Source organism: Dendrobium catenatum, unplaced genomic scaffold (genome assembly GCF_001605985.2).
Source record: "Dendrobium catenatum unplaced genomic scaffold, ASM160598v2 fragScaff_scaffold_621, whole genome shotgun sequence".
NCBI lineage: Eukaryota > Viridiplantae > Streptophyta > Magnoliopsida > Asparagales > Orchidaceae > Dendrobium > Dendrobium catenatum.
In genome coordinates, this window is record NW_021319083.1 from 14,507,200 (window position 1) to 14,519,482 (window position 12,283).

Below are 12,283 nucleotides of genomic sequence, written 5' to 3' on the forward strand. Positions count from 1 at the left end.
TTATTCAAAAAATTTTTTGTACTTAAAAGCCGTTTTAGAAAGCAGCAAAGAAGATGTCTCAAACAAAGCTTGAATCTCCATTTTCTTCATATATAGATAGATAGAGAGAGAGACCTGATCTAATACTACTTAATTAACAGTTGATATCTAGCTAATATCAGATGTATTATGACAATACTAATTAATTAGCAACATAATCTCTAATTAAGGCTACATAAAACATGAGAAGGATTCCGAAGAACACATGATTAAGAGCATAATAAGGCATATTCAAAGAGATGAAAGTCGCAACAGCGTTTAGAAAAAGGCAAACATGGTCTACTTTTTCACTGACGCTCAACATTGAAACTTGCAAAGATAGCTAAAAAGAACTAAAGATCACAGCTTGATTCCTTCTTATGATAAAGAGAAGAGAGAAGAGAGAAGAGAGAAAGAAAAAACCCTAATCATTAGCAACAAAACCCTAACTAAAACGGAGATATTCCCATGTTGGCTGCTGCTGCTGCAAAGAATCCATCTTTCAACAGAATTTCCTCTCCTTCCTAAAACAACAAAATTAGAAAACTAACCATCACATCAAAATCCGTAAAAGGGAGACACTGAAAGAGACTGAAATGCTTATAATATATAATAATAACAAGATTGTAAAATATTACTTTATATTTATTTTTAAAATGTTTGAAATAAAAGTAGAAAGATGAATTAGTAGTTCTCCATCTTTACCGGAGGACGGACGCTGGTTTTCTTCAGGGCCTGATCGGGCATCAGCCCGAAATGAATGTGGGGGAAATGGGCCCACTGTAAATTAAGAAAAAAAAAATTAAATTGGTCAAAAGCTTCAGAGTGAAGAAATGAAACCCTAGCCATGGAAGGTCTCTTCTGGCTTACGTTCTTAGCAGCAGCGCTGAATGCTTCTCTGTGGGTAATGTCGGGGTTGCCAGCTTTGATGCGTTGGATTTCGTCCCTGCAAACACAGTTCATAGTCAATGTTGCCAAAACTGTTATATTATATAATATTTATATCTCATGATAGTACTATCATAATTAAAAATATATATATCATATCATATTAGCCTACATTTTGAATTTATTCTATATAAATCACAGAATTTGTGTGTGTGTGTGTTTACTACTCATTGATTTGATGATTGTGAGAAGAATTGCTGTGTTCAATCTTGTTTTTAAGTATTAATTGCAGTGAAGTATGTGATATTAATAGTGAAAAGACTATAACATACAGTAAGTATTTATATGATTAATTAATTTTCTTTTCATTTTGGGCATATAATAAATATGATAGACAAGAGAGCTGCAAGAACACAGTGAATTTTCCTCTTGTTCTCACATTCTTTTTTACACTTTAAATGTTCTATTTTATAAGAACTCACTTGATGAAACGATTGTATGCGGATGGAACTCTTTGCCGCTTCTCTGGTGCTGCATCCACAAGACAAAAAAAAAAAAAAAATCAAAACATGTTGCCTCCATCTCTCTCTCTCTCATATTAATTTGTGAAGAAAAGGATAAGAAATAATGTGGCCTTCTGGTATGTGGGTTATCTAGACAGACATGGTGGAAGGAAGATGGGAAAACAACTATTTGCTACAGCAAATGCAGAAAATAGCAAAGAAGAAAAGAGAGAGAAGACAGAGAGTTTGATTGAAGCAAGAACAAATGTTACAATGGTAAGAAATTTTCCGGCCATCATGACTCATATATATATACAGACTTCCCATGCACTTTTCCTTAATTTTTTTTTCCATCCCCTTCTTCTGCTTTCAGACTTAGGCAAGTTACGAGAGTAAAAGGAAAGGAATTTTGGGAAGAAGACACATAGTGTTACTGTTTAACTCTTTCATTTATAAATAGGGAAAGTAGAATATAGATATGTATGAATGATCTCACGTCTATTGACTATTTGAGTCTGAGGAAGCTCTTCTTCTGTTCCTTTTGCAGCCGGTGGCATTGAGTTGTTATTGCTCAGGTTGGGCTGATCCATCATCAAATTTGGTGGAGGGCAACTCAGCACTTCCTCCTTAGTAGAGAGATCATTTATGTGCACAAAGAAAAACAAATGTCATAAACGATTCTGATATAAAGAAGAAGATAATATTTAGGGTTCATTAGCAATGGAAATAAGAAGAATTTAATATGAAATTATTGTTAGTTTTTAAAATCAATATTGATTTCTACCAGCATTCAATCAGATAAGCTCTGAGTAAATATTTGTTATAAAAAACTATAAATGCTTAACAAAATTTACCAAGAGATTATGCTGAACAGGAGCCAGGAATGGATGGCCAAGATGGAGCTGATTAGCAGCGGGGAGAAGAAGACCTCGCATATTAACAGAGAGAAGGTTGGTGCAGTGACCACACCTCACAGTCACTGTCTTGAACAAGCTGGTATAAGGGACGCTGACCTGTTAGAAATCAATAAAACAAAAAATATATATATTACTGCTAAAATAACAGTGAACAATGAAAGGAAAGAAAAAGGAGGAGGAGGAGGAGGAGGAGGACGAGCAAGGAGGAGGAAATATACCGCAAGGACAGTATCACAAAAGTTGCAGTGAACATAGCAGAGCTGTTCTGATGGAGGCGGAGAGAGATGCTCCAAAGAAAAAGCGGCAGCTGAAGAGGATGACATGATGGCTGTTTTTCTGTTTTTGTGAGCTTCCGATGCTTCTCCTTTCTCTCTGCCCTCTTGTTAGTTTCTGATTTGATGGATTCGAGCTCAATCTCTTCTGTCAAGCTTCTCCTTTTATTTGATGTTTGATTTGATGGCTTGATTTGATGCCGTGATTGATTTCTCTGAATACTTCTTTCCTCGGATCTTTTGTTTTGTATTTTTTTTTTATTTGATCCTTTGTTGTTGGTGGAAAGAGAAGGAGAAAAGGGGTGGGAGAAGAAAGGAAGCAGCTGGAGGAGAAAGGAAGAGAAAGGTAGAAGAGCTTGCAGATGAATAAGGAAGTTAAAAAGAAAGAGAAAGGAGTTTGCAAGCTATAAGCATAACTGTGTATGAGTATTGATCTCTTCTTTTTTTATACTTTATTATCTATCAGTACTAACAAATATTATTTAATAATTATGCTAAAAGTTAGTAAGTAAATAATAAATTAGCAAGTCTTGGAATGTAGACTGATGTGATGGGTTACAGTGGATCTATGAATGAATATTGTATTTTGTTAGGTATATTTTAATCGTAATGGAGTTTAGATTTAAGCTTTTTAAATGGTGTATTGAATGAGCCTGGTGGGCTACTATGCTCTTAGATTAGCAGAGAAATAAAGGTGAATAAATAGGTCAGCCCATCTCTGTGTCAAGCGGTTATAGCTCTAATTTTTATTAATAAAGTCAAGTACATAGTAGGTTCTATTTACCTTTGTTTTTTTTGGTCATTTAAATCAATAAAGATGAATTCATCCACAAAGGACAACATGATCTATATTTTCACAAATGAAGATGTCATGAAGTTATTTTATTTTATGTTATGAGTAATTAGATAGTTTATGAAGATTGTTATATATAAGCATTAGATAGTGAAACTTTGTTTTCCTTTTTTTTTTTAACTTATCAAGTTAGATAGAGATGATGATTGTATAAATAGTCTTGTTGAAGAAAAATCACTCTTAAAATATTTAAAATTTGTAGAAGTTAGTCGAAAACATTATAAGATTTCCACAGCATTTATTGGTGGAGGTTTTAAAACCACCGCTATAAATTATTATAAGTAGGGGTTTTCATTACTGCTAAAAGATTATAAAAAACATAAAATTTTCACAGCTATTTTTATAGAAGCAGTTTGCAAACTGCCGCAAACTTTTCATGATTTCAAAATAACTAATATCTCCCCTCTTCCTGCCTTGCCCGTGCCCTAGCTCACGCTCGACATCTCGCGTCTATCTAGCATAACGATCTAGCATAACGTTAGAAAGCAACATGAATTTGGCCAGCAAAGGGAAAAGATAACGATGTTGCAAGGTTTAGTGAAGCAGATTTGGCCGGCAAAATTTAGTGGCTTGATGGTAAAGCTCCGGAATAGTTTGTCCATGCAACAAGCGACAAGGATGTAAATTAGTAGGTGTTTGAACCGTTGCAATAGGCCATCAAAAGTGCTGCAAAAGTTTGATTTATTAGTGATGTAAATTAGTTCTTTTCCCAATAACAATGAAGGATCTCTATTAAGAGGCTTAACTACATAAAAGTTAAATCATTTCGTCTAATTGTATACATATCTTGCAAGAATCAAACTACATATGGCTAAGATAAGAAAATCATAGTTAAATAATTCAAATACTTACAGCTTCTTAGACTCCTAATTCAATAGTTTGTTTCATCATGTCATCATTGAAGAATATTTCTTGAACTTTGTTGGACTAGAATGACATTAACATAAAATAGAGCAACGCAGCTCACCTTGGTTTGTTGGTTGAGAGCTTTAGTTAACAACGAAAAGATCTTGGGTTCAAGTCTTGTATATGTAATGTTTGAATATTTCAAATATTTAAATCACATAAAAATATCATTAATATTAACTTATATAGTAAAACATATTATTTTATGCATGTGCATTAACTTAATCTTGTTTGCTAACAATGTGGTTATTTTGGGCACTTTGCTTAAGAATTATAATGACTTTTCCTTTTTTCAATTGCCCTTCCATATTCAGGGCCTTATCAATTTAGATCAAATTGGTTTTTCTTATGTTTGTCATTAAGTTTGGTTGGTTTTTTTTTTTTCCGTTTTGGTTAGTTTGGTGGGTTTTGTGTTTTCTGCTGGGGGTTTTGTTGTTTCTCCCAGTTTTCTATTTCTGGGTCGGTGGTTGGTGGTTATGTTGGATTGTTTGTTACCTAGTGATATTGGGCGTGGCCTGTGCTGGGAGGAGGGCTTAGTGTGTCTTTTGAACTGGTATCTTGCTTACGGTTGCTGTTTGGGGGTCAATCAGGCTGTTTGCTTGACTACTGGGGGGCTTTATCTTCTCTGTGTTTTTTTTGCGGCCGAGAATTTCATTGAGGCTTTCTGGAATTACAATAGTATTTCTGGTTATTTTTTTAGTGTGATTGCCTGGAGGGATTGCTGGAGTATTGGTGGCAATTTTGGGTTCCTAGACGGTTTGCTGGTGGGTTCTTACGTTCATCGTAAGATCTGGTCCATCAAGGATACTAACGGGTTTTTTTCATTTTGTTAACTACTTTCTTACTAATATCTTTTTTTTTTTTTGGAGTACTTCTTGCAGGGACATTTTAATATATACATTAGCAGGGAGCTTCAATGACCGCAAGGTACTCTTAGTTTATATTTCGTATTTCTATATCATTGTCTATATGTAATTTTGTAGGAAGATCGAGCTGAATGGGATTAATCTGTTCTTCCTTTTTTGGGTGCTGCCTACTTACAGCCCTAGTCTTTACTTAAGCTTTTCTTGTACTCGTAGGATAAGGAACCTCCGGCTCTCATGTTTTTTTGTTCCTTTTTTGCCTGTAGCTCTTATGAGCAGTAGCGAGCTGGAGGATCCTTTTAAGGATCTTGTAATTGATTTTTGATATTAACGCGTAGGCCCCTTCTACGGGTTTTAAAAAAAAAAATAGATAGTAAAGTAGTATATGAGTAAATATAAAAGCTTGTATAAAATATATAATATATAAAAAATTTATAGTATGTACGTAAATTTTCCTTAATTTATTTGTTTTGATCATACATAAAACAATAAATAAATATCAATGAAGGTAATTTGATCGCATCTCCACATTGGTTTTAGTGGAAAATAGCATAAAATAAATTTCATTATTGAAAAAAAAAAAAGTAGAACTTCTATTCATAGTCACCAAAATTAAAATTTTAAATAATACTAAGGTTCATTGCAAGAAAAATTTTACAATTTGAAGTACTCAAAATTTATTGTAATCATATTTAGGCATAAATTTACATATGGATTTTACTATAGAAAAATCGGCCAATACCGACGGATTTTTTGAGCGACGTAAATTTTCCTTAATTTATTTGTTTTGATCATACATAAAACAATAAATAAATATCAATGAAGGTAATTTGATCGCATCTCCACATTGGTTTTAGTGGAAAACAGCATAAAATAAATTTCATTATTGAAAAAAAAAAATAGTAGAACTTCTATTCATAGTCACCAAAATTAAAATTTTAATTAATACTAAGGTTCATTGCAAGAAAAATTTTACAATTTGAAGAACTCAAAATTTATTGTAATCATATTTAGGCATGAATTTACATATGGATTTCACTATAGAAAAATCGGCCAATACCGATGGATTTTTTGAGTGGAACGAACGATTTTCTTGCTATTATTAAAAAAAATTATGCTTAAAACCCCGCTGGAATAAACCGTGTAGGAAACTGAGACCGGCGGCTGTAATTTCTTATGGTATTCCGGCGATTATAACGGCCGGCCGGAAATTACCATCATGTAGATCGCAGGTAAACTGCTGGAATTTATAGGCGCGTCAACTGCAGGGAACCCGCCAACAATTAATAGCGGTTAAAAGACCGATTTTCTGGCGGGTATTAGGGCGACTATTGGCAAAATTTCAGGCGGCTTAAGCCATCGGAAATTAGTCACTTAAAAATGGCGATAGGTCCGCCAGTAACTGCGTCATATATATATAATTCCTACGGATTTACTTGATGCCAAATGACCGCCGGCATTTCCGTCGGTCAATCCACCGGTATAACCATTGCTTTTATCAGCAGTCGAACTACTACCGGTAATTCTGGCGCTTAGTTGGTATTTGATGAATTTCCTATAGTATTTAACATAATCCACCTATTGAATTTATTTACTATTTAAATGTAAAAAGTAAATTAGCAAATTAATTCATATGATTTTTACATAAACTTAACATTATTATAAAAAATAATAAATAGCCTTTCTTTAGGCTAGCAAAATATTATCTTAGATTAATAAGAAAAAAAAAGTTTGGACTGAATATCTTGCTCGTCCTAATTTGATTAGAGTAAATTAATTAAAATATTGATATGTTACATTTTTATTATATCTAATAACATCAATTTGTATAATTTTAATAACATAAAATTTTAAAAATTATTAAAATTTTGTTAAAAATTTATAACAAATAATCAAATATTAAAACATCGAGCATAACAAATATTAAAAAAAATTATCACGTGTCAATCTTTTATGGTCATTCTAATAAAACTTAGATCAGAAAATTTTATTAGGATAAAAAAAAAAGATCAGAATTTTCTAACTTAATTTTTAAACCAATAACATGATGTATCAATAATTATAAAAAATTAAATAATAAATCAATAAAACCCAAAATTAACATTATAATTACTTTCATACACGTGGCATAAACAAACAAATTATGTTTAATTAATAGATATTTAAAACTGTCAATACACATAGCCCCATCCCACCATAAAATCCATCTTATATGTGATGGTTCAAGTGCAATCCCAAATAAACGATTAAATAAATTAAATTAAAATGTTAATATAAAATATTGAATAAAATATTAAGTTTGATAACTTAATTTAAATTTAATATATTTTAATTCTATAGCACATGCATTGCAAATTAAAAATGCTAAATAAATAATACTAAGATAAAGTTCTCAAATGATGAGACTAAATAACTAAGTTTAAATGCTCAAGTTCAAAACACATGCATTGCATATTTTTAAATAGATATTTTAAATAATTTTTTCATAATATGAAAAATATTTATCTTTTAGTTAATACTAATTATTTTTTATCTATTTAATTAATTATTTATTTAATTATACACTACAACAATATAACTTTTTTATCTTTTTTTTTACTCACGGGTCTATGCGTTAATGAAAATTGAAAGTTACAAGTCGTTAAGATGGATGAATAGCTCACTAATGCTCGAAAGAGCTACAATTCTTCTTATTTACTTATTATTTATAAATACAATAATGTGAGTGATCTATAAGTGCAAAATTATAATGTGATTTTAGAATATGATCTATAGGTGTAAATTTTATTTAAACATATAATAGAAATGACAAATAATTTATTTTAAATTTATAAGCTTATATGTAAACTAAATTTATATTAAATATAAACTAAATAATCTAAATTTAAAGATGAAATATATTCAAATTTAAAAGTACTAAAGATAATTTATGAGTATGGGTTATGTTTATTTTTAGTCATAAATATGTATTATTGCATCGTTATTATATCATTTAAATTTTATTTAAATAGTTTTAATATTTATCGAATCAAACAACTATTCAATCACAAATGAACCATTGAACCTATCTTTCTTCCTATTTTATGTCTATATAAAATTAATGATTGACTCCTAATTAATATGTGAATCACATGAAATGTTCAATAAAAAAGTGTAAAGATTGTTTGAAAATTTTAATGGTCATCTTAATCTTAATTAATAACAAAAATATTTAATATGACACGCTTTACCATCATGTATTTGATATTTACATTAAACATGATCAAACTATATATCATCAACATTGAATGGATAATAATTTGTTGCCCTTTTTTTGCATATGGTAATATTCAAACTTTAAACAAGAAAAATATTTAATGATTTTTAGATTATTTTATGAGAATATATGCAATTTAAAATAGATTAATAATCAACATAATGAAGTATATCACAGACTCTCTTTATATTAAACGAAAATATAACCTTATATAATGTATTCGAGAACAAAATTATATCATTCTCATATTCATTATATCACCGCCCGATTGTTGATCGCCGCCGGACTTCCACCTGGCTGTCGATCGTCGCTAAACTTCCGCTTGACCATCATCTGACCACCGCTCGATCGTCGAACCATTGCCCGGTCACCGACAGCTGCCAGACTTCCACTTGGCTGTCGACTGTCACTGAGCTTCCACCCAGTAGTCGACCACCATCGGACCAGCCCGACCTTCTTTGGACCACCGCCCCGTCATCAATCATTGTTGGACTTCCACTCGGTCACCGACCGCCGCCAGACTTCAGCCCGACAATCATCGAACCACTGCCCGACAGCTGTACTTCAGCCTGACCTTCGTCGAAGCACCACCCAATCGTGCGCCTACAGCCACCGGAACTCCACTCGGTCGCTGACCGCTGCCAAACTTTCACCCACCGTCGTACACCGCCCGAATTCAATCCAACCTTCATCGGATCACCGCCGGACCGCTGACCATCTCCGGACTTCCACCTGGCAGCCGAGTGTCGCTGGACTTCCACCCGACCTTCGTAGGATCATTCCCCATCAGCTGAACTTCTGCTCGGACGCCGTCGGACTTCTGTCTCATCGTCGCCAGACCTTTGCCTAACTCTCCAAACTACTATAATTTGATAGTTTTTAAGTCAAGGGACGGGTCAAACTTTGTAATTCACTCGAATTTAGTAGAATCTTTTCACATTAGCAAGATCCCGTGGTTTTTCCCTCTTTGGGCTTTTCACATAAAAAAGATTGTGTTTTACTTCTCCCTTTGTTTGTGTATTAGAAATCCGTGTATCACTAAAAATAAAAATTTAATCACTCTACTTATTTTAAAATTATTTAAGAAATTTAAAATTCATATCAATAAAGATTTTGACTACTATAATTTATTAATTTTATGAATATTAAAAATAAAACTGAGTTGGGTTATTCGGTATTCCAAGCGAAAGAGACAGATAAAGAATGAGCGATAACAAGGAGAGAGAAAGATTGGAAAAAAAAGGCCAAGGGAGAGCAGTAGGCGGCAGAGGTGGGTGATATAAGCTAGATAGGGACGTTTGCATGGGCCGCTTAGCTTTTCCTCACCCTTCTGTTTTTTCTAGTAGGCCGCTTAGCTTTTCCTCACCCTTCTGTTTTTTCTAGTATTGTCCACATATTTTTTTTTTTTTTTTTGGGAAAATATTACAAAATTATTGCTTTAATTCCCAGAATAATTTAAATAATATTTTTCAATTATATTTAATATTTAAATAAACAAATTTCATTCACTTTTATTTTTAAAAAATAATAGCATATTCTTACTTCTCTTCACCAAATATTTAAGTGATATTTATTTTTTAATAATTTTAAAGAACATTATATTTCTTATAAAAAAGAGAGAGACATAAAGAGAAACTGTCCCCCGCAGTATCCCTAAACTGCCTCACGGGCATTAGTTGCTGTATTATTGTAGTCCCAACTAGAATATTATTGCACGCTTAATCTCTGCCTCCCTCATTGTCGATCCCACCAACTTAGATTTTATTTGCAAAAGTTTTTTTACTGCTTTATTTTTCAAACTACAATCATAATTTTTGTTTGACCACAACTTTTTTCATTTCATTAAAAATATTATATATACTAAAAAAATGCTTTTTATAATAGTTTTAAAAATATATTTTCTTCAGAAAATTTTATAAAATAGTAAAAAAAAATTACCTGAAATGAAGTCTTAACCTTCAAAACATATTACTATAGCTTTCTAAAATATTAAGATTTTGTAATTAAATAAATCATGTAATGAAAAGAATATTCTGATCCAACGTTTAATTTCCTTCTTATATATCATATCATCTGCATGTTTTTGGGAATGTGGACCGACACACACATTAAAAAAAAAGAAATTCTATTTATTATACTGATTATAATTAAATTTTCATTTTTATACAATATCATATAGAAAGACTTTATCTTTGATGATCATCATCCAATCAAATTTCAATAGTACAATACTTCAATGGCTACTGTAGCAGATTGGGCGGTGAGAAAATTTAACCTGAACTCGTTCCTTCTGCAAGAGCCACATTCGAATCGCTCAAATAGTCAAAAAAAAAAAAAAAAAAAAAAAAAAAAAAAAAAAAAAAAAAAAGAGAGTGAGAGAGAGAGAGAGAAATTTGCTCATCATCAAAAAACATTTCGATTTGTTGTAATTGTCAAGAGGAATACTCTTTATTAATTATTATAATCATATCACTAACTATACTCAGTATTAAATTTCATTTTTTTTGAAACATTTAAGTCAATTTAGACAAATTCACACAAACATCATATATACAATACTCGAATCTAAGATCTCTTGGTTGATAGTCAAAATTCTCAACCAACAAAATAATTTGGTTTTGTTAACAAAGTTTTTTTTTTCATGGTAGTGACAAACGTCATTAGTGAAAATCTGAAAAAAGTAATGTCTTTCTTATTTGCCTTCCTCTTCGTTACTTAATTTCCTTTATTGTGGTAGGTTTGGTTTTGGTTGTGGGCCTCTGCTGGATGATTTGGTTGTTTGGTTTGACTGCTCGTTTGGGGGTGTTATGATTGGTGGTAGGGATGTGAAATTTTTGTTGGGTTATCGTGGTGAGGCTAACGTTTTGGGTTTGGTTGGTTTGGGTTTTGCTGGAATTAAGAGCCAGATGAGGTGTTATCTTTGTTGTAGAAGACTGGAGCTTTGGTCGGAGCTTTTGTTGTGTTGTCCTTAGCTTCTTTTAGGTGCCCTACTTGAGTTGCTTTCGCTCTTGTACTGTTTATTTTGTTTGATTATTATTATAGGTTGGAACAATAGCTCTTAAGTTTTACTTTGAATGTTGTTTTTAGGGAGCTTCTATTCCCTTAAGAACATGTAATTTTTTATCAAATTAACACGCGGCCCCTTTGTGAATTTAAAAAAAAAAAAAAAAATTCTCAGCCAACAAGCTAAGATGAGTTATGTATTAAAGATTACTTCACTTGCATTGTGATAATATTGATTCCATTAATGCTTGTGGCAATCAATCATAAATGATTGCACCCATCTATTAAGCTCAATATGTTGATAATTGTCTTGTTTAATAATATTAAATATATATCAATCATATTAATTAGCAGATAAATTAAAAAAAAATTATTGATTAGAGTCATTGACATAAATTGACTTAAAATTGCCTTAATCTTATTTAATGATATTTTCATTCAAAATATTTAGAAACATTATTAGCCCTATATATATATATATATATATATATATATATATATTTGGAAGGTTGATTATAATGCAACCATCAATGTGTTTAAATCAATAGTAAAGCATAAGTCGGTCTTTCAAGATAGCTTGTTGTTAACCATGCTGATTTGATTATAGAAATATAATTCAAAACTCAATGGCATAATATATTTGTCTAGTACTGTCCAAAGCCTATCATTACTTTATTTCTGTTAAGCTTATGCCTAGCATTAACCAATGATAGGGTGATTTTGAATTATTGTATTAAAAAGGATATGACTGTGGACTTCGGAAAATTTATTTTTCTTATGGGGTCTACTTTTGCGGGATTAGGT

At 31.6% G+C, this 12,283-nt stretch overlaps 1 protein-coding gene across 1 annotated transcript; it reads right to left on the bottom strand.

The window, feature by feature from the left end:
• Positions 1–778: 778 nt before the first annotated feature.
• On the bottom strand, positions 779–2,951 carry LOC110093862 (protein YABBY 4; the record flags this gene model as incomplete). The annotated part of the gene is given in 6 exon segments (XM_020818890.2): positions 779–798; positions 889–964; positions 1,389–1,437; positions 1,906–2,035; positions 2,264–2,422; positions 2,545–2,951. Coding segments are annotated over 6 exon segments (539 nt in total), but the record flags the coding sequence as incomplete, so codon positions are not given.
• Positions 2,952–12,283: the final 9,332 nt, after the last annotated feature.